Source organism: Drosophila mojavensis, unplaced genomic scaffold (genome assembly GCF_018153725.1).
Source record: "Drosophila mojavensis isolate 15081-1352.22 unplaced genomic scaffold, ASM1815372v1 contig_136, whole genome shotgun sequence".
Taxonomy (NCBI): domain Eukaryota; kingdom Metazoa; phylum Arthropoda; class Insecta; order Diptera; family Drosophilidae; genus Drosophila; species Drosophila mojavensis.
The window spans coordinates 4106478-4130003 of NW_025318667.1; the positions used below are offsets into that span (position 1 = coordinate 4106478).

A 23526-nucleotide genomic window follows, 5' to 3' on the forward strand; every position below is an offset into this window, starting at 1 on the left:
TGTGGCAGCAGCAGTGGGGGGAGCAGTTGGCGCAACAGCAGCTGCTGTTAATCTTGCAACATTTGGCCGAAACGAGCTGCGTTATGAGTGCGACTCAATGCGAATTGCCATTTGGCCATTTGGCCATTTGGCCATTTGGCCATCCTGTGGAGTAGCCAATCAATCAGTTAGTCAACTAAACTCGTTAAGCAAACAATCAATTACGCGTCTGCGACTCTTTCAACTGGCAATTACTCTATGCGCTATATACGACATATATATTCCTTTTATTTTTATGGCCCAGAGCCGAGAAGCGAACTCATTAAGCAGCATAATCTAATATACATTGAGGGCGTAAATGTCGGCAGCTGGCACTAATCAATCAGCTTTGTCGATTGACTGCCCTGAGTGGAGATAAGCGAGAGGTCAGTTCATTAGGCCCAAGCGAACAGGCCAGGCTAAGCAATCAATTGATTGATTGATTGCAATCAAGTTCGACTAAAGTCTAAATTGGTTTGTGTTAAGTCAAATTTCCATTCCAAATTAATTTTATAGACAACATCAAACAAGAATTGCTCCCGAAGAAGAGGACTCTCTGGAGAGTTCGGTTGTCAATCAATCACGTATCAATCATAGCTCACATAAGGCAGCTCATATAGGATTATATTGCTACCGAAGAAGAGGACTCTCTGGAGAGTTCTATTGCCAATCAATCACGTATCAATCATAGCTCACATAAGGCAGCTCTTATAGGATTATATTGCTACCGAAGAAGAGGACTCTCTGGAGAGTTCTGTTGCCAATCAATCACGTATCAATCATAGCTCACATAAGGCAGTCCATATAGGGCTATGTTGCTCCCGAAGATGAGAACTCTCTGGAGAGTTCTGTTGCCAATCAATCACGTATCAATCATAGCTCACATAAGGCAGCTCATATAGGATTATATTGCTATCGAAGAAGAGGACTCTCTGGAGAGTTCTGTTGCCAATCAATCACGTATCAATCATAGCTCACATAAGGCAATTCATATAGGGTTATATAAAGCATTTTTTCACCTGAGATTTCAGCAAGCCATTAACTTGTAAGTCACTCAGTCAACCAATCAGTCTATGTAAATCAATAAGCCATACATCAAGTTGAAGTCAATCACACACTAATCGATCCTATATCAGTTGAGCCAGCAATCAAATTAGAGTGAAGCACTTTGTTTGTTTTTAAGTTACTTAGTCAAGCAATCAATCAGTTCATGTTATAGCAAAAACATTATTCACATCCATCAATCATAAACGTGTCTTGGTATTGAGCATGACAGCAATCAATAAGAAAAAGCCCATAAATCCACCGGGATTCAAAAGAAGTTGTTTTCAGTTTTTAAATCACTTCAGCAACACCAATCAATCAATCGGCGAGTGCTAATCAACAAGCTAAACTCAATCACAGCAGTTATCTTACTCTGTATACATAGTTAGCCACTCAATGGAGCGAATGTCGAGGCTAACAAAACAACAAAATTTAACAACTCAATCGAGCAAGTCAAAGCAACTCATTAACAAATCAATCAAGTTGCGGCGCGCAGCTTTAATTGAATCTAACGGCACACACACAAAAAAAAAAAAAACAAGTAAGAAGGCTCCAGTCGAGACTGCTCGACTAGGAGATACCCTAAACCCTCCAAGCTGATATTCTAATCAGTCTGGACTTCTTTTATGCACACATACATACACATGCACTTATAAGCACGCGCTCTGCTGACTGCGCAGTTAGCAGCGACTGCGCTTGGGCTGCGCTGCAATGTGGGCAATATTATGAGAATTTATTTGTTGACTAATTTCTTTTGTAGACATACGATCTTAATGAAACTTTCAGAGCGTAATCATATGGTTAAAATATTCCAAAGCACAAGTCTCTAGTACTTGAAATGCGTTTTTTACAAATTGGTGGAGAAGGGGGCGTGGTATCCAAAATCTGTAAATTACAAAATCTTTGTATCCATTAACTTTATATACAACCCAAATTTGAAGTCTCCAGGTCTAAAAGTGTTCAAATTAGGATGAAAAAACCAGGTCGATTTTTCGATTATTCTCGATAAAAAAGTTATCGGACGAGTTATCGAAAAAATAAAGCAAACTTGTACTGCCTATGGTATACACGAGTATGCATGCCAAATTTCAGCTCTCTAGCTCTTATATCTTCTGAGATTCTTTTGCTCATACGGACGGACGGACGGACGGACGGACGGACGGACGGACGGACGGACGGACGGACGGACGGACGGACGGACGGACAGACGGACAGGGCTATATCGACTCAGCTCGTCGTCCTGATCAAGAATATATATACTTTATGGGGTCTGCGATGATTCCTTCTGCCTGTTACATACTTTTCACAAAACCATTATACCCTGATTTCCCATTTTCAATGGGTTCAGGGTATAAAAAGAAAAGAAACAAAACAAACAGAGAGACGGGAAGAGCAAAGCGTATTCCACATACTTCTTAAGGACGCACACTTCATAAATCAATCAAGTATAATCCATCAATTAAAGCCGAGCCACCGGGGCATTGGCCACGTTATTAATGCATTCATAAACCTATCAATGGCTAATGAAACGTGTACATCGCGTGGAGTCAACGTCTTGACCTTGATGATTTTCCGTTTAACATTGAAGAGGCGGGACATGTATCGGTGTAAATTGATGTATGTATATGTGTAGCTGATATATATCGATGTATATATATGTATGGATATAGTTGGAGTCTCATTAGACATAAATCTGTGAATGGCTAATGAAACGTGTGTATTGAGCCATCCATGCAGTGACCTTGAGTATCTCAGCAATTTACCAACACTGTCCACATCTGGCTGACATGCTCCATAAATTTATACAATATATATGTGTATGTATGTATGTATGTATTGCAGTTGCGATCCCAATGGACATAAACCAATCAATGCCAAATTAGACGAACGTGAAGCGTCAGCGTCTTGGCAATTTACCAACACTGCAACACGGAGCACATACAACACACATACATATATATATGTACATATATATACATAGTTTGGTCGATTGGGTTGTTGTATCACATTGTTGCTCATTTTGTTGTAGCATCTAAAAATGGCCAACACCCGGCGGCGGCAGTGACGTCGACGGCGACGACGCTCATAAATTAACTGAAAAGCGTGTCGCAGTTGGCGACGCAACCCTGTGTGAGCGGCAACTCTAGCCTTTTTGCGACCGTCTCGCTGGCAACTTTATGCTTGGGTCAGCGCTTTACCATTCAAACTGCAATTAGGTATAAAAATTAACAAAAAACCAACAAAAATATTGGGGGTATGCCCGACCTTAGCCTTAGGCGGCAAAGCACAGCAAGATTAGACCGTGCCAGCGACTCGAGTCGGCAGCCACTTGGCCCAAAGCAAAGTCTAAAAACTTTCTAAATTTATCTGCCATTTTGATTTTGTATTATGTATGTGGGCCTAGCTGGGTATCTGTTACTCTGTAATTGCGTATAGTATATGGATATATTAATACAGCCGCTTTAATAGGTGTTCGATTGCCTAAGAGCTGGATTAGAATAGAATAGAATTTACATAACTCTCAGCAGTCTCAGTATGAATGAGATGTAGCTTGTTTTATTACTCAGAGGCATAGATTTTAGATATATAGGCAAATGATTATCTGCACATTTGTCGTTTACTAACACTGGCAGATGTTTCTCAAAACAGAATAGTAATTTTATATAATACAGTATATATATATATAATACAGTAATTTATATAATACAGTATTTTATATAATACAGTACAAGGTACCGACGTTGCACTCGGTAGACACTATAACCATATAAGTTTGTCTAGGGATCAGAATTTACGTCCCAATAAACGTACAGAGAGTGCGTAAGCCGTGTCGTTATAACCGGACTCTACTGTATCTGCACACTTTTTGCTCACTTAACAAACATTTCAACGATTTTATATATGTATATGATGTCTATATATGTATGTATGACGATTCACTTTACTAACACTTCAACGTTCTCCAACACTCAATCTCAGAGTAGCACAGCTGTCAAGTATTTCATGTTTGACGGCTATTGAGCCATAGATGCACACACATACACAGATATCAATATGTATGTCTATATGAAGACATAGCAATTCTGTGGTATATTTGTAGATTATTCGCTCACTTCACAAACGCTTCAACGCTTTCCAACACTGACACACAAAGCTCCAAGTAGCACAACTGTCAAAATGTTTAATGAACCTTCATGTTTGATAGATGTTGATTGTGAGCTCTGTTTTTTTTGGCTCGATTAATATTATTTTATTTTTTATATTTTTCGTTTCTTCAAAGTCTCGTATTGAGAGCGCTACAGCGATGTGGTGCAACGTGCATGTGGCATGCAACACACTCAATTTTGTGGCATGGCTAGCAGTCTGACCAAGACTTATGACAGCACAAACTTTCATCATGCTTCAACTTTGTGCGCAACAAAAAGGAATCTCAAGAATCTAATAACAGGTTCGTTGTATGTGTTTGTGTGTGTGTGTGTGTGTGTGTGTGTGGCATGGCTTACCCAATTGCTACTATGTTGCAGGCACATCAAAGGTATCTCCACACCGGGCGCTGCATTGTGGCACAAGCTAATCCGAACTCTGCTTGGCTCTCGGTCAATTGGATTTGTGCAACAATTTGCAACTTGCATACAACAGATAACTCAATAACAATGACAATGACAATGGCGATGGCAATGGCAATGGCAATGGCAATGGCAATGACATTGAGACTGCCTTGACAAGCAGCTGCTGTATGCAGTTCGCAGCATTTAGCTAGAGACAAAGCCGTTATACTGCTCTGCCCCCCCTCGGGAGGCAGTATTCATTGAGAGTGGAGACTGCAATTGATTGAGCAGATAATAATTTGATAAGATTGGCTCTTATAATATCCTTTAAGTGTGTAATGAATGGGGCATGTTGGGTTACTCAATGCGTATGCTCAGTGACCATAAGAATTTCTAACTCAATTACAGGGTATATTCAAGTGCGCATCAGACTGATAGACTTCTTGATAGGATAGTTGTCGAGAGATATCTCTTTGTGAATTTATAGACTTTTTAACTGATTACAGGGTATTTCATACACATCAAAATAATTCACAATTATTTGCTGTCGACAAATTTTAGTCTCCATAAGATCTGACTAGCTCTCTGATCTTACTACGGGGTATTTGGCAATACCAGATTTTCTTTGCGTGCCCATCTCTGATTCCCTCTCGGCAGAGATTACAGGGTATATGACAATAGCTGACTCTTATAGCTTAGCCTCTTGTGGTTAATTTTATATTCTAATTAGAGGGTATCTGACACTGTATACATAATACACACACAGTCCCATCCGATTTCCCAGGGTATTTGCCAGTCGGTCGTTGCTGTTGAGTTTTCCACTCGAAGTCGCCCTTAGGGTCCATTAATTAATGCTGGTCATGGTCGTAAAATGCAATAACGCTATTGCCCCATAAACAAACAAGACAACCCCCAGCCCGTCAAACGGATAAGCCCCAAATAAATCCAATTTTAAGCGTTCATTAAATGCAGCCAAAAGCAAAAACCAAGAAAATTTTAATAAATTTATAAGAGGATCAAAAATAAACGAAAATCTACAGCAGTGCAGCTCAGTGCAATAAATATAATTACTTTATATTTTAAATGCACACATATTCAATATAAAGTGCGTATATCTACTTACTATATATGCATGTATGTATGCACATATACATACATATTCATGTATCTGTATAAAGTTACTAATTGGATGACAAGAGTTTAATTGGGGCAAAACGAACGACATATGTTGTATATCGAAATGGAGTAATTCAATATTCAAACAATTAAGAGCTGGCGACAGCTTTAACATGGGCAAGGTTGAGTTACACGCACAGCTACACACACATACATATGCACACATACAATCGCTTCCCTTTTAATAGACCTTATTGCATTGAATTATTCGTTCCAGCAGTGAGTCTATTGGTTTTGTATGCTATATACCAATTGTGCCATTACTCCTCAGAGGTAGAGCTCGGGAGCTGAAATTCCTAGTATATACAGACGTTAATTAGGGGCGTGCCAAATCGGGTATGAACTCTTTATGTGTCGGTAGAGCAATAGGCATTACAGACTTTATCTTATATTCTAGTCTTAGTCTCAACAAATAGATAAGTCAAAAAAAAAAAAAAAAAAAAAAAAAAAACTGGGAAAAGCTTCTTGGCGCGTAGTAGGCATATAAATATGTTAGTGTTGGAAAACGTTAGAAAATTTGCGAGTAAATCGAATCTAAATTTATTCAGTAAGGAGAAACAAAATACTAGATAATAATAATAATCAGACGTAAATCGTAAAGTAAATATATAACTAAATTTGATCTAGACTTGATGAAAAAAAGTTATAGTAGTTAACTAAATCTATTATATAAATTACTGAAAGTAAAAGATTGGAAACAAATCATCGATTAAGCATTCTATTCAAGGTCTTTGCCATATGGATTGTTAAAATTCAACAATTGTTTGACAATCAATTCTCAGCTTGAGCATTTCAATTCAATAAATGAATTGAATAGATGTGAATGAGTGTTTGAATGCATTTGAATAAATAGCGAGTCTCATGAATATTTGAATGCCAATTGGCAATTGGCTGAGTGCGATTCAAATGGCAAGGGCAAAAGATGTCAACAGGCAGACAACAACAACAGCAACAGCAACAACACCAAAGACTTGTTGCATCTGCCACAAACTGTGGTTACTTGTGGCAACTCGAGCTGGTTGGCTGCGTGGGGCAGTGGGGGGGAGGAGGGGTTTAAATGTGTTGTGGTGGTGTGCTGCAGCGTTGCAACATTGTGGGCTGCTTGTAAAAGCAGATAACGCAGAACTTGAACTCACATTTCATTCATAACACACGGACGCAGATAGAAAGCAGCAGGCAGGCACAGAGAGTGAAAGGGAGAGAGAGAGAGGGAGAGAGAGAGAGATGGCATTGCAGTTGGCGCTGCCTGCCAAGTGAACACTCATTCATTTGTTCGCTGTCAGCATACACACACACACACACACACACACACACACATACACACCCACACACACACACACACTCACACACCCACAGGTTAGGTACTTTCATTCATTAAAGTCAGTTGTGACAAACTGAGGCGCACTTCGCTAACTCTTTCGCATTACTAACGTGTGTGTGTGTGTGTGTGTGTGTGCTCGTGTGTAGGTATTATGCACACCCACACACACACACCCTCACATACAGCGCGCGCGCGTTGAATGTAAACAGAGTGAAGTGCGTAAAATGTGTGTCACACGCGTTGCCTACTTTTTGGGGCACAACATGAAATATGCGAATGCATTTATCTAACAATGCGAACATTAGATATCGCTTAAAGATAATAACACTCTGTTCATCTGCCAGCGGGTAATAGTTTAGGTAGCTTGCTAATATCTCTCTCTCTCTCTCTCTCGCTCTCTCTCTCTCTTTCTCTCTCTCTTTTTGTCAGTTGGCCCACTCTCATAGCTATTTGAGTGTAAGCTCAAGATGAACAAAGTTTAGCTATCTATATCTATATATCTATATCTAACCGAACTGAGTACGCAACTTGAACCAAGAGCTGCACAAACTTAAGCAACTAGTTCGTAATTATCATATAAGTTTAGCAAATGTCTTAATTGGGAGCTGTGTGGCAGTAGAGAGAAAGTTGTTGAGTTTGTCTTATGGAAGTTAGTCAAGGATACAACAGAGACTTGAGACATGGCATCAGCATATGCAAACTACACTACGAACTTATCAATATATAAAGATACGATATGAATTCCTATTGATGAATATACTATATACCATAATCAAGTCAGGTTTGAGACTGTATTTCATTGATTGATGACAATTTGTAGCAGAGAAGCACAGAATTATGGTGAATATATAAGTTATATTTTAGACTATGGAATATTTATATATTGTGGAGAATAGTTGGAGAATATATTGAACCCATATTGTAGACTAAAGAATATTTATAGAATATTTATATATTATGGAGAATAAAAAAAAATTAAAAAATAAAATAAAGTTGGAGAATATTTTGAACCCATATTATAGACTATAGAATATTTATACAGCACTTTTAGTATATCTGATGCATAGGTAAAGGAGAATTGCTAGTTTGATTGGAACGGGGTTCTTATATAACTTTGAATTGTAGACAGTTTCCTCTTCATAACTGAATCATGAGTTATAAAAGATCATTTTTTTTTATTATTTTCAATTATTTTTAATTAAAATTAAATTAAAATAATTTAAACAATTTAATAAATATTAAATTTTCTTATGCATATAACTCTTTATAACTCAGAGGAAACTGACTCATCTCTTCATTTAAGCTGTAAATTTTTTTTTTTATGATTTAAGTTTTACTTTTAGAATATATAAATAAATAAAAAAAAATTGTAAATATATAACTAAATTCCTTAGACAATATATTATTACAATTGATGCAGAATTATATATATGTATATATAGCTGTCTGACTGAAAAATTCTCAAAATCTACTGAAGAGAGCTATCCTCTTCTATTGATATATAACTAGGGAAAAGCAACAATTTGCCCTTTAAGATGATTTGCTTAGGCTTAGAGCTAAGATTTGAGATATTTTAGATATATATATATATATAGTTATATACAGACCGCTGCGACTGCGATTGCTGCTGCTGCTGGCGCTGCTGCTGGTTGATTGCTGCGGCTGTTGCTGCTGCTGCGACTGTTGCTGTTGCTGCTGCAGCGGCAACTGTTGGCGGCGTGCGAAGCGCAGCGGCGCAACGTCGCTGACAGCGTACTCGGCCACCGCGATGCCGTTGGTCGATGTTGCAACACGCGGTTGCAACAATCAAAACAAAACCAAAAAAAAAAAAAAAAAAAAAAAAAATTTAAAAAGCAACCAACAACAATTGCTTGCGCGTTGTTTGCTAGCGTCTTCCTTTTTGGCAACTTCTCGACACGCACTCTTTCGCTCTGTTGTCGCTTTATTGCTGCTGCTTCACTCTGTTATCTCTTTTTGCTATATGTGTGCGTACAACAACAAAAAAAAGCACAAAAAAATACAACAAGACGCGTTAAGTAAATTCTGCGGCGGCGGCGGCGGCAACGCAACAATAAATGTATGCGCAGGGAATGAAGAAGTCGGCAAACGGCACGGCACGGCACGGCGTGGCACGGCCTGCCGACGGACAGATAGACGGACAGACGGACGGGCGGACGGGCGGACGGAGAGGAAGGGAAGGGAAAGGAAGGAGCAGGGACAGTGGAGAACGTGTGGCACGAAACGCTACGCTCTGGGGCAATTTTCATTTGTATTTACAGTTTACGATGCGAACAATACTAAAAGGCCACGTTTATATCAGATGCGAAACTCTCAACTAGCCGCAACTGAACTGAACACTCGACGCGCGCCGCAGCGCGGCGCGACTTGACGCGATTCGACACTGAGGACTCGCGCCACGCGACCCGCCTATCGACTCGCGGACTCGCAATGCTGTTGCTGTTGCTGTTTCTGTTGCCGTTGTTCTCGTTGTTGTTGTTGTTTTTGCGTTTCTTTTTGTTGCTTTTTTGGGGATGTTTGGGGGGACTGGGGTTGGCAGTATGCGCGACGTGTGCAATGTGTCCTGGCTTGGGGCACGGCTCGGCTGCGTTGTGGCACGTTGAGGCGTTCAACACCAACTGATGCCACAGTGCGCGCTCGTTCCCATTGCCAGCGTCTCAGCGTAACGTGAACATATCGCCTTCGTGTGCGCTGCGCCCCAGCAAGTGGACAGTCCACAGGCCAGGAACAGCTGTTCGCTCCAGCGGCAACAGCTGTTGCAAGCTTTCGCTCAGCTTTCACGGCATTTGCTGGCAAGAGCAACAAATGCAGACAGCGATAAGCTTACGCCAAAGGCACTCAAGGATATTCACGCAAGTTGGCAGCGCCCAAAAGCACAAATTTCAAATGCCTAACGAGCTTTTGAAGGTTTTCGAGGACTGATTGTAAGTTAAAATAAATGTGAGTTAAACTATGAGATTTATTATCCAACAACATTAATTTACTTATCAATTCAATAAGCTGTTTTACGCTGCGCATATTTGATTGAAGATTGCGTATACGCCGGATTGTACACTACTTGTAATTGGCACGATATGGGACATATGAATTTAAATTTGGGTTGTTTGAGCTTATTATTACAGAATTGAGATTATTATGGATGGACAAGAGCTCGCTAGTATCTAGTTAAGTATAGCATACAGCATACAGCATACAGCGTACAGCATACAGCATACATCATACAGCATACAGCTTACAGCATACAGCATACATCATACAGCATACAGCTTACAGCATACAGCATACAGCATACAGCATACAGCATACAGCATACAGCATACAGCGTACAGCATACAGCATACAGCATACAGCATACAGCATACAGCATACAGCATACAGCATACAGCATACAGCATACAGCATACAGCATACAGCATACAGCATACAGCATACAGCATACAGCATACAGCATACAGCATACAGCATACAGCATACAGCATACAGCATACAGCATACAGCATACAGCATACAGCATACAGCATACAGCATACAGCATACAGCATACAGCATACAGCATACAGCATACAGCATACAGCATACATCATACAGCATACAGCATACAGCATACAGCATACAGCTCTCTCATCTCATCTTAGTCTTAATATTACTAGATCCGTTCATTCACTAACCTGTCTGTGTGCTGGAGTCGAAGAAGGTGCTGGTAGTTTCGACGGTCATGGTGCCAATGGTGCCATCAATGATCTGAGCCGATGAGTCGCGTCTGCCACGGTAGCTGCAAGAATCATTGAAATTACTTGAGGCGCTTCAGTTGCGGCCTGCTGATACGCACCGACAGACATCGTCGCTCTGGGAGCTCTGGCGTCGGAAGTTGCGACACCGTATCATCTCCTCGGTGGTGGATTGTCGGCGAAAGCCGCGTGCAATTAGTATCTCCTCGGTGGTCGACTGGCGGCGTATCGCCGGCCGTTGATTCTGCTCGACGGTGGTCGTTTGGGGCCTCGAACAGGGGCTGGGGTCCCGCGACGAGGAGCAGCTGTTCGAGTCCGGCGACCGGGCCGAGCGTGCTGCGGAGCTGCTCTGCCGCCGCAGCGTATGGCGCCTGGGACTGCCGTCGCGCTCGTGCGACCGATCCGGCGAGAGATGCGTGCGCGAATCGCGTCGACCGCCGCGCGAGGCGCTGTCCGGCGAGAGCGAGTCGCGCCGTGAGGTGCGGCGCTCGCAGTCCTCCGGCGGATCCGGACTGAGCGCTGGCTGCGAGCCGCGCCGACTGCCGCCGGGCAAGCAGCTCTCGTCGAAGGCCGTTGCCTGCCGCTGCAGGCGCTGCAGTCGTGGCGCTCGCTCCGGACTGATGCCCGCCTTGGAGTCGCGCCTGTTGACGCGACCGCATTGGGTGGTAGAGTCGCGCCGTCCCTTGGGTGCTGTCGGACTGGTGGCCGGCGGCGTCACCGAGCTGGTTATGATTGTGGGCGGTGGCAGCGCCTGACAGGATGTGTCCACCTGGTGATAAGTGCTGGTTGAAATTAATGGCACAGAGTCTGAGCCGGCGGAGCTGGTCGACGGACGCTGCTCCTGCCGAAAATTGGGAAATTCCGGTGCGGCCAACGAGTCGCGTTTCTTAGTCACTTGGTATTTGGGTGGTGGAGGCGGTGTTGTCACGCGTCCGGCAACATTGCTGTCACGCCGGCTGCTCGACAGATAGCTTTCGCCCGAGCCGCGCCGCGAAGCCTGCCATGCATATGGGATGACACACGGAGAGAGAGAGAGAAGGAGAGAGAGAGAGATGCAGGCATAGGTTAGGTTAATTGGTTGTGGACTGTGAATTGGTCTAAAGGATGAATCAAATATTTGTCAGGCGGGCTGGTAGCATGTCTTGCCTAGGATTTACAACTGGGGTTGACTTAGATTAGTTGGAGTGGAGATTTGGACATTTAGTAGACGGGCTATACGTATATACCTGAAGCAAATCATTCGAGCTGGCTTGAATTGGTTAAACGAGGGAGTCAATGAACAAGCAGGCTGGTCTACATATAGTAGGAGATTTAGTTAACGATTCGGATCCTATAAGCTGCAGACCTAGACTATTTAAATTTCCCGCAACCTCGCATAGTGGAACTGTCCTTTATGTATGTTACGTCTTAGAATCTTGATGATCTTTCACGTATAGCAGCCTAAGATTTTGTGTATGATGGATCCCCTAGGATCTTCATGTTCTGTTTACTGAGCTAATAGATTAGTTGGAGAATTAACTTTTTTCGGAGAGACAAATTTTTTCCCATAAAACCTAGGACACTACCCTATTGGATAATATTGCTTATTAATAAAGTCTTTAGATATTTTCTGATCAATATCTTATTAAATTCATATGATGCATATATGATTTATGTGCTGTCATTGCTTAGAATCAAGCGTCTTTTTATGGCATGTTTCCAGTGGAGAATGATCTTTTTCGGAAAACCCAAATCTTTCTTTTTGAAATCTAGAACACTACCCCACTAAAAACTATTAATTGTAAGAGATTGAGTTAAGCTCTGATCATCTTGATGGGCTCTCAACATAATTAAATCTATTCCTAGCTATATTACTTTACATTCCTAACTCTCAAGTGCCTCCCATGAAAGTCCCTCACAATGATAAACTTACGCTCTTAGTGCTCTCCACAACAACGGGCACAACCACATTGGTGGAGTGCTCCTCAACTGTGGTGCTTTCGCGTCGGTTCCAGTGCCGGACGAACTCGGCGGTGTTGGAGTCGCGGCGGGAGCGCATGCTCCGTATGCCCGAATCGGCGCTCGACTCGCGTCGCTTGCGTGGCGTCACATAGCTGGTGGTGGTATGTCCGATATTGGAGCCGGAGCTGGCGCCGCCGGTGCCCGCATCCGTGGTCGAGGTGCGCCAGGGCAGGCTGCGTGCGAGATCGGCGAGGGTTTCGCGACGATTCAATTGACCCTTGCTGCGGGACGACTGCTGCTGCTGCTGATGTTGCTGCTGCTGGTGCTGCTTGCCGCCGCCGCTCCACTCGCGCAAGATGTCAGTGAGCTGCGCCAGCGAGCTGCGTCGCCGTCGCTGCATACCTGGCGGCGGCGATGTGCTTGGCGGTGTTGTGATTTGGGCGGCCGAGTCGCGACGGCCGCCAAGACGCTGACGTATCGTCGACTCCTCCAGCTGAGGGGCAGAGAGAAGAAGTGTGAAGAGGAGCAGCTGTGAGTAGCGCTGAAAAAGCCGGTGCTTGAATGAGACCTACCTGTTCGCGCACCAAGTCGTCCCAGCCATTGCCGCCCTGCCACACCAGGCCAACCTGATGGGACATTATGGGCAGGTTGCATACAAAGCATACGGCTGTCATAGTCCTGCAATGATATAAATACATCATATAGCTTATACATAAACAGAGAGCGAGAGAGAGGGAGAGAGAGAGTGAATGAGAGAGATAGCTGCATGCAGAGTGTTCAAATGTCGCAAAATATATTCCGTTGGTTAAAGCTACGATTGGAGCTAAAAGCTGAAAGCTATAAAACAACTTAGCTGTAGACAGTAAAAGCTTGAATGCTTAGGAAATTGAGTTGAGCTTTAATAGCCGTAAAATTTTTAGTAATATGAGCCAAAAGCTCTGAGGCGCTTAAGCAGCTTTCACTTTTCTCTTCACTTAACTTTTAGATTAGTTTTTCTTTAGCTTTGAGCGGTTGACAGTCAGTGCATATTAAAAAGCTTTGTCAATAGCTTTATTTGTTGAAGCTGACCTCGAAACTTAGTTTAAGAATTCCATACAAAACAATAGAAAATTCCTGCAATATCTTTGACGCTTACTTTTAGTCGAATTATAAAAAGCTTCACACAAAGCTTTAAGCATATGCTTGAAAAAATGCGTGTAAAAGCTTATCACTGCATCAATTATCCTTTACTCTATATGCTTAAGGCAGTTTGAGCTTTCAGTGCAGAGCGTAAAAGCTTCGCTTGACTTTCTCTGACTTGGTAGCTTTCAGTTTCGTATGTTTAGTGCATTTGGATTAAAGGCATGCTGTTTTGGTTCAAGTGCGATAAAAGCTCATGCAATGTGTTGTTCAAATGAAAAGGGAAAACTTCAAAGCTCTGTGGCATGCGCTAAGCTTGAAAGTGCACTAGGTGGGCGTGGTGAGTTCTGTTGCGGTGTGGTGTGGTGTGGTGAAGTGGTGAAGTTGAAGTTTTATTTTTATAGCAAGTCAAATCAATTTGAAAGTAGAAGCAGTTGCTGTGGCTGTTGCGAGCTGTTGGCAGCTGTTGCTGTGATAGATTGAGTAGAGAGTTGCTTGAATGAAACTGTATATGAATTGGCTAACTTTTTGCGTATGACGACGCCGCTGCTGGTCTGATCCATGGACCTGTAATTCCGATGTTTTGACATGTCGCATGGCGTTCTGCGTCTGCAGCACTGCAGATCCCTTGGTTATCCAATCGAACAAAAAAGCCGAGCCAATTGGCACAGTTTTTGCTTCTTTACTTATTCTGTTGCTGCTGCTGCTGCTGCTGCTGCTGCGGTTGCTGCTGTTGCTGTTGTTGTTGTTGCTGTTGCTGCTGCTGTTGTTATCCACTTTTTGCTGCTTCGCTGGCTGCTTCCACTCAATCAGTTTCTTATCGAATTAAGAATGCAAACACGATTTCAGTTCCAATATAGCCAACAAATGTTGGCTATAGTTTGTATTGGTTTTTGATTTTTGGCTATTTTTTGTTGATGCTTGTTTCGCACTTTAATTAAAAACGAAATCAATCCCAGTTTTTAAATACTCTTTCCACACTCTATAAGCCCTAATTGCATCTGAGTGTTTTATGTTCTTCAAATGAAATTTGAGATTAGGCTAGATAAATCTAATTGGAAGTTCAAAAGATTCTAACTAAAAGTAGTGATTGATTGTGAAAAATATTTTAAAATTCACTATATATAAATTAAGATTTTTCATCTCTATATAGTATATATAAATATATGTTTTTAGTTTACTCACGGACAACTTTTTTAAAATATTATTATAAATATAGTATATATATTTTATTTTCAGTCGAAGCACTACTCAAATGCAATTTTCGAAAAGAGTATTTGAGCTTCGGCCAGCCGAACTCTTCTTGAAGTTATATCGAATAATTACTGTATTTGTTGAGGCTTGTAAATCTTGTTATCGGTTTAGTTTTGATTATATTTTGTAGCTTTGATTTTGATTTTTGATTAAAAGTGGGGCGGGGAATGGGAACTTTTGCTACACACACAGAGAGACACAGAGATACACTGAAAAAAATTGAAGAAAAAGAAAATATTTGTTTGGTTTTAAAACACATTGAGGGGATGTTTGTAAATACAAAAAAATTGCTCAATATATACATACATATGTATATATATATTTATCAAAATTTTAGTTGCTTGGGAACCAAATGGACTCTACTTTTCAAAATATCATGGACACAATCTATTTTGGATGGTATACAGCTAGGGTCTACTTGAATTATACGAATTGGCTACGTATTCGACATGCAAAATTTGCTAAGTTATTGAATAAATTAAATAGTTCGTATTAAGGCTTAGTTATAATTATATAAAAAAATCTATAACTATATATCTGAAATATTAAATATGTATTCTTATATAATATATAATATGCAAAAATAAAAAAACTACAATACTTAAAAGTTATGTCTAATCTTAAGAGTAATACTTAAAAGAATCCTGAAGTCATTTTTATTTGTATCGATTCTTATCGATATGAAATATTAACCATTTGCACAAAGTACATCATACCCATCTGTTTCCGGCTTGTCCAGGGTAGAAGCACTGAGCATCTCAACAATGCTCAATAGATTTGATTCATTAAAAGTTTCATTTTACTAAATTTGGTTTTCCTCAATGGAATTTAATAAACGTCAAACATTTCCATGAATAATATTTATGCGCTTTTCATGGAGTTTGCATTTAGTTGAGGTTAGTTACGTAAACTATATAAAGTTTTCAGCTAAATGCAAATCGCACTACGAAATATTTGTTTCAATTTGTAGCAAAAAATGAAGGTGACTCGTTGGGTGCCGGCACTAGCATGCAATAATATTTGGAAAATAAAAGGATGTGCTCCACAGGAAATGGAAAATACTAAGGAATAACAAAACCGACTGCTGCGTGAGTGGCAGGAGCCAGAGCAAGCAAATGGAGCTAAAATAATAAGCACCCCAGGGCCACTTCCAAATGGGCGAAGGGACAGAGTGTGGCCATGAAAGCACACACAGCTTTCTGATAATACCACCCAAAGTCCGAAAAGTAAACTGAGCTGCAAAACTAAAGTATATGCAGTGAATTGAGTATATGGAATGCTGTGTGTACTCTATAGAGAGTTTTTTAGAGTATATTGCACTCTCTAGAGTATACAGATAGTATGCAGAAGATATACAGAGATATTTTCTATATACATAGAGTGTATACAGAGAGTTTACAGAAAGTATACAGAGTGTTTACAGATAGTATGTAAAGTACTTAGAGTATCTCAGCTCTAGAGTATAGAGCATAGAATTCGAATATATAATATATATGGAGTATACACATTATATAGAGCTTATCTGTATCAAACTAGCAAAAGGTCCGATTTATTTCCCCTTTATAACCCATCAAATTTGAAGCACCCAAATAAAGCTCACCCAAAAAACTGAAAGTTGTGCACTTAAAAGAAAATATGTACTACTTGGCCTCGCTGGTGCTGTGTGGTCGTCGAGTGTGGTGCAGCGAGTGGTGTGGGTCGGGTGGCTGGCTGCCTGATGCTTACAAAGCCAATCAAAATGAAGCATAAACTTTGCTGAAGCGCAAGTTTGTGGCCGCAAACTTAATAACGGGCAGACAGTGATGCTCAAATCTACTCAGACTTTCTGAATTGCTCTGGGTGTGTGGGTGTGTTGGTGTGTTGGTGGTCGGGTGTGTACGATGTGTGTGTGTGTGTGTGTGTGGTTGGGTGGTTTGTCTGCTGTTGCTGCAGAGCCATGAACACAACCGGAAGTTGTCAAATGCGTGCGAAATGCTATAGAAGTTGGCAGCTGCTCAGAGTCATTTTGTGGCAAGTGTGCTCAAGTTGTTTGTCAAACACACACACACACACACACAGGCATCTACACTCACTTGCACACACACAAGGGCAGTCTCGTTTCATAGTCACATTTATGATATGCCAGACTGGTCTTTATTCACTCAATAAAATAGTTTTCAAGCAAGTCAAAGTGTGCTTCACGTAAGTATATTACTCGCTTATACCCTGTAACTCCAGACTCGCAGAGAGTTAATCTAACCAACATAGACAAACACGTGTAGTTCAGACCAAGAGCTGAGTCACTTAATCTGCCTATTTTGTTTAGCTCTGCAGTTCGTGCTACCCGCTTTTGCTTACACAGCACTACAGGGTATTAAAAGCAGCTGCCGTTGCAAACTTTCAGCCGGCAAGTGTGCTGGCCAGAGACTTGGCACCTCAACTTGGCCAATCGAATTGCCACCTTCACCTGGTAGAGCCGCTGTGGAGTGCTTAATCAATTTGAAGTGCAATACCAGCTGCAGTCGCCAGCCTCCACTCTGGCACGCACACACACCCACACCCACACCCATACACACACACATATAGAGAACTGCAACCGCGGGCTATCTCGTTTGCTGCATATTTCATGGCCTTTGGGCCCAAGCGTTGGCAGACATGAAACACCGCCTTCCACTCCATTTGATTGACAGCTGTGAATTTGCATTGGCAGCATGCGGCGCCGCCAGTTGTCGTCCTTGGACTCATGTATCCGCTGGCACGCCCTGCACCGCCCTTCACGCCCCGAACGCTGGAGGCTGGAGCGCTTTGGCCATGATGGGTTTATGCAAATATGTGCAGAGGGCGAAAGTAGTTAAGCGCATATTATGATGCATACAAGGCTTTAACTTGCTCATCAAATACCCTGTAAATATTGTATGTAGAGGGGCTGAAGGGATGAGGGAATGGACTTTAATATATGAAGAAGTATGAGGGAGTTACATACATAGGTACATATATATGTACACATGTATTTAATCTGCCTCCTTTCTCTGTGCTCCTCGCTATATCTCTATCTGAGCCTACAGATAATTCATCTCATTCATCTGTCTATTCATCGAATATATATGAGGGGCAAAGCTTCTGAAGACCAAGCATAAACTTTCGCCTGCATTGATCTTTTCTATTCCATATTTTACTTAAGCTTATATCGATAGGCAGTGTTATTTACTATCGATAGGCAGTGTTGTTTAAAACGTGAGCTCCAAGCACATAGCTTTTCGATTATTTCGAGACTTGCGGCTTTTCATTTCCATTCCATTTTCTATTTTTGCTGACCAGTGTTAAATATTTAATTGTATGCACACAGAGTCAAGTGTGCAAGTGTGAGTGAGTGTCGCATTTGCTCGACTTGTTCGTTAAACACGGCGCTATAAATAATAATAAGCTCTCAACTCGATTGCGCAGCTGCTTCTATGCGCCTGGCTTAGCCTGCTGATGCGCCTTAACTGCAAAGGAAAATCAATTTGCTAATAATCCTGGCCAAGAATCCTAGCAGAGCTCAACAATCGGTAGCAAACTTAACGATATGGTAAAGCTTACAGCTAAAAATCAAATTGATTCCAATTGGTGCTATCAGTGAATTCATTCCCGACATACTGATACATAATATCGTAAATGAATTGGTGTTGACATTAATCGATAGTTTGCCTTTTCGATAGTAACAACCGAAATCTAATTAACATTTCCTTTTCAATTTCTACTTCAGCTCGTGGCAATATTTCGACGTGGAGGAATAGCTCGACCTAACTATCGATAGTAACCCCTTTTCTACTTCAGCTTGTGACAATATATTGGCAATTGGGAATAGCCCTGCATTGTTATCGATAGTATTTCCCATTCGATAGTATCCGCTTTTCGATAGTAGCAATAGACGTTGGCAGTTGGCAGTTCCTTTTTCTTCAATTTTCAATTCATTTCCTGACAATATATCGGTACCTTGTTATCGATAGTATCCCCTTTTCAATAGTAGCAATAGGCGTTGGCAGTCCATTTCCTTTTCAATTTCTACTTGAGCTTCAAGCAGGCTATAAGCAAGATTTCGACAATGTCTTCCCCCGAGCCATCCGAGCTAACGGAGCGCATTTTGAAGTATTTGGAGGGCGTGGAGCAGGTGGACAGCCTGCAGCTGGCCAAGGAGTTTGGTATCGAGCATCAGAAGATTGTGGGCGCCGTGAAGAGCATCCAGGCGCATGGCGAGCGGCTGCTGCACGTGGAGTCCGTCACGCGCAAGTCGCTCGAGCTGACCGAGGAGGGGCAGGCGGTGGCACAGGGCGGCAGCCACGAGGCGAATGTCTTTGCCGCGGTGCCGGAGCAGGGCATCAAGCGGACGGAGCTGCTGGCGGCTGGCGGCGTCAGTGCCCAGCTGGGCTTCAGCAAGGCCATGTCGCTGGGCTGGCTGTGGCTGGACAGGAGCGTGCAGCCGACGCTCGTGCGCCGCAAGGTGGGCGCGATTGTGGACGAGGTGCGCGAGCAGCTGCTGCAGCTGGCCGAGCTGTCGGCCAAGGACGTGGCCGAGTACAAGAAGCGCAAGCTGCTGCAGGAGCTGACCATCAAGAGCCTGCTGCTCAGCAAGGGCGCCGAGTTCAGCACGACGCTGACCAAGCTGGAGACGGACCTGACCACGGACATGCTGGCCAGCGGACAGTGGCAGCAGCTCCAGTTTAAGCCCTACAACTTCGATGCGCTGGGTGCGGCGCCGGTGCGCGGCCAGCTGCATCCGCTGCTCAAGGTGCGCAGCGAGTTCCGGCAGATCTTCCTCGAGATGGGCTTCTCGGAGATGGCCACCAACAACTATGTGGAGGCATCGTTCTGGAACTTCGACGCGCTCTTTCAGCCCCAACAGCATCCGGCTCGCGATGCCCACGACACGTTCTTCGTGAAGCAGCCGGCCCAGTGCGGCCCGCTGCCCGAGGACTACGTGCAGCGCGTGGCCACCGTTCACTCGGTGGGCGGGTACGGGTCGCGGGGCTACGGCTACAAGTGGCAGCTGGCCGAGGCCGAGAAGAATCTGCTGCGCACCCACACAACGGCCGTGAGTGCTCGCACCTTGTACCAGCTGGCCAAGCAGCCGAACGGCTTCAAGCCGGCCAAGTACTTCAGCATCGACAAGGTGTTCCGCAACGAGGCCCTGGATGCCACCCACCTGGCCGAGTTCCACCAGGTGGAGGGCGTCATCGCGAATGTCGGCCTCACCCTGGGCGATCTAATTGGCACGCTGCACGAGTTCTTCCGCAAGCTGGGCATCAGCGAGCTGCAGTTCAAGCCGACCTACAATCCGTACACGGAGCCCAGCATGGAGGTCTACTGCTACCATCCGGGCCTGGCCAAGTGGATTGAGGTGGGCAATTCGGGCATCTTTCGGCCCGAGCTCGTGCTGCCCATGGGCCTTCCCCCCGACGTGAATGTGCTCGCCTGGGGCCTCTCGCTCGAGCGGCCCACAATGATCAAGTATGGCATCAACAACATACGCGACCTGGTCGGACCCAAGGTGGACCTCAAGATGGTCGAGGAGGGGCCCATTTGTCGACTGGACCACGACTAGTCTGCATGTCTTTTGCAACACTGTCGCTTGCCTGGCAACTCCTATCGATAGTAATAAAAAAGCTATTAAGCTAGATTGTATGAGATTGTACAGCTGCTGAGCTTGAGTTTCTATTACCCATGTACAGGTTACCTCCTCGTTGACATGAGCTTCATACAGTGAGCAGAGCAGTAGTGGCCAGTGGCCTATTGTATTGTAATATTATGTTAATATTTGATTAGATCTGTCATTCAATTATAAAGTGTATTCCCAGTCGGTTGGAATGCTGGACATTTTTATCTCGCGCTCCCGTTCTCTCTCTCTCACACTTTCGCTCTCACCCTCTCTGCTTTTTTCTTGAATTTCTATTTCTTAGTCTCGGTGTCAATCTCAGTATCAGTCTCAGTGTCTATATGTTTATCTCTCACTCTACCTCTCCCTCTCACTTTCTCTCTCTCTCTCTCTCAGTTTTTTTCTTGAATTTCTCTTTCTCAGTCTCAATCTAATTCTCAGTCCCAGTATCTGTCTCTGTTTCAGTCTCATGTCTATTTGTCTATCTCTCTCACACTCTCACTTCCGCTCTCTCTCTCTCTGCTGTTTTCTTGAATTTCTCTTTCTCAGTCTCAGTCTCAGTGTCTGTATGTCTATCTCTCACTCTCCCTCTCACTTTCTCTCTCCCTTTTTCACTTTTTTTTCTTGAATTTCTCTTTCTCAGTCTCAATCTCAGTCTCTGTCTCTGTCTCTGTATCTGACTCTGTTTCAGTCTCAGTCTCAGTGTCTATATGTCTATCTCTCTCACTCTCACTTCCACTCTCTCCCTCTGCTTTTTTCATGAATTTCTCTTTCTCAGTCTCAGTTTTAAGTCTGTTTTAGTTTCAGTCTCAGTGACTATTGTCTCTATCTTTCTGTCACTTTCTCTCTCTCCTTCTCTCTCCCATTTCCTTGAATCTCCAACCTCTACAACTTCTTGTACCTTTAGTTGCTCAGCCCATGGAGCAGCTGCCTTTGGCAGTTCTAGACTCTCTGTCAAACTTTTGTTTGGCTGCTCTAATCAAAATATAATTAATAAATTTAACTATTTCGATAATAGAGCTCGTCAGCGGCGTCCTTTGCCTTTGCCCTTTGTTTGCCTGACTTATCGATTTTTATTTTTATTCTGTTTTGTTTTGGGGTTTCTCTTTTCTTTTTTATGGCGGAGGGCAAACGAGTAATTGCCCTAAGTATGTAGACCATGGGCTCTATTGTCTTTCCACTTGTCGCGCACATAAAAGAAAAGGCTCAACAAAAAAACTTTGTTCACATTTTTGGCGCTCTTTGAGCGGCCAGGGCAAAAAGGAAAAAAAAAAGAGAAAAATGAGAAATGAGGCAAAGTGAAACGCGTAAAAGCAACAACAAATTGAAAATGGCACGCGCAAATTACTTAATCCGACTTAGCAAGTATTTTTCAGTGTGTCACAGCAACCCTCAGCCAGGGGGCAGGGGGCGTGGCAGTCGTAGCAGCAGCAGCAGCAGCAGCAGCAGGGACCGCGTAAATGCCTGCACGTACTTGGCCGCCTTTGATCTAAATTACCAAACATTTTCAGGTATTTCAACTTTGAATGCCAGCCGACAACCCCAAGACAACAGCATAGAAAAACACTCGAGTAGCAACGACTGCACGATGCTCGCTCAACAGCTAAAGCCAAGCAAGAGCAGAGAAATTAAAGTTCTTTTTGAATCCACTGCAATAGCTAAACGAGGGAAGCAGATGGCCCCTTTCCTATGCCACGCCCCCAAAAGACAGTTTCAGCTTCAGCTATACAGTACAGATAAAAAGTGCTTCAAATTATCCGACTCAAAATGAATGGAATTCATGAGATTGTAAGCTTAACAGAACCAACTCGAAGTTTCTTGCGGGCAGTCAGACATTCAGTCAGTCAGCCTATATACTCGCTTTGTGTTAGTCGAGCGAGTATTGCAATAAAATAAGACGCAGAATATAAATTGAACGAAATGAAAATGTCAAATGAATGAGCCGAGGCTGATGATGAGAGGAGCCTTAAGGCCAAGTAGACAGTGGGCAGTGCGTCAAGAGTCCAGGTAGTTAATCAGTGAACTGTCGCTGCCTAGGTCGCTTCCACCCTCTGCCAGTGTTGGGCAATTACTTCAAAAGGAAGCTTACGAGTCGAAATTAACTATATAGCAAACAGCAGACCCCCGCCACTTGGGCACATTTGTAGCCAGACAGGTGCAAGACTGTTTGAGTTATTCCTTAAGAAATTACGTTTCAAACAGAATGAGAGAGAGAGAGAGAGAGCGAGAGAGAGAAAGAGAGGGAGAGAGGGAGAGAGAGAGAGGGAACTAAAACTGTTTGGAATTGAAGTAAATTGCTTTAGATTAAATTGTAAATAGTTTTAACGTCTGCTGCTGGTGCTTCTAATGCCAGTGTTGTGTAGCGCTCAATTCGCTAATTGTGCATTAAAAAGACAACTGAAGTCTGGTCACACTGCTGCGCACAGCTGCAAATTAGTTGAAGTGCAAAAGCTGTGCAATTAATTGCTGTCAACAACAGCTTTGACTCTGACAGCGCCTTCGCAATTAATCACTTGCCGTTCGCTCCTGATGCGCGATTATCTCTTATCTCATATCTCTTATCTTTTATCTGGCATGGCGTGCAAGGCCTGCATGAACAACTTTCCCCTGCTCTCGTCTCTGCCATATTGGATGAGTGTGTTTTATCTGTTGGCAACTTCTGTAAGCCATTTCATGGTAACCCCTTGGCCTCTATATGTGAGTATTTTTTATGTTCATCAAATGCATTTCATGAGTATCTACCATGTT

At 43.0% G+C, this 23526-nt stretch overlaps 2 protein-coding genes and 1 long non-coding RNA gene across 6 annotated transcripts in view; 2 read left to right on the forward strand and 1 right to left on the reverse strand.

Moving 5' to 3' along the window:
- Positions 1-23526, reverse strand: part of LOC6585339 — a 150413-nt gene that overhangs the window by 62340 nt on the left and 64547 nt on the right. For 2 of the 4 annotated variants that reach the window (XM_032732829.2, XM_032732828.2), the window contains exons 2-7: positions 15240-15376; positions 14439-14844; positions 13367-13472; positions 12766-13287; positions 10955-11850; positions 10794-10897 (exon numbers count right to left, since the gene is read on the reverse strand). In XM_032732829.2, the coding sequence (XP_032588720.1) occupies positions 10794-10897; positions 10955-11850; positions 12766-13287; positions 13367-13472; positions 14439-14503 (1693 nt within the window). In that variant the 5' untranslated portion in view covers positions 14504-14844; positions 15240-15376. The remainder of the gene's footprint in view (positions 1-10793; positions 10898-10954; positions 11851-12765; positions 13288-13366; positions 13473-14438; positions 14845-15239; positions 15377-23526) is intronic. The other 2 variants (XM_044007320.1, XM_044007318.1) reach the window with 2 other exon arrangements.
- On the forward strand, positions 4288-4933 carry LOC116804581. Its single transcript, XR_004364578.2, has 2 exons — positions 4288-4510; positions 4587-4933. It is a non-coding gene; the product is annotated as an uncharacterized LOC116804581 (long non-coding RNA).
- LOC6585336 (phenylalanine--tRNA ligase alpha subunit) lies at positions 19102-20812 on the forward strand. Its single transcript, XM_002010932.4, has one exon. The coding sequence runs from the start codon at positions 19231-19233 to the stop codon at positions 20725-20727; it is 1497 nt and encodes a 498-aa protein (XP_002010968.1). The 5' UTR covers positions 19102-19230; the 3' UTR covers positions 20728-20812.

What these genes read in the sequence shown, in the direction of transcription:
- LOC6585336 (XM_002010932.4), top strand. Translation starts at nt 19,231, where the DNA reads ATGTCTTCCCCCGAGCCATCCGAGCTAACGGAGCGCATTTTGAAGTAT.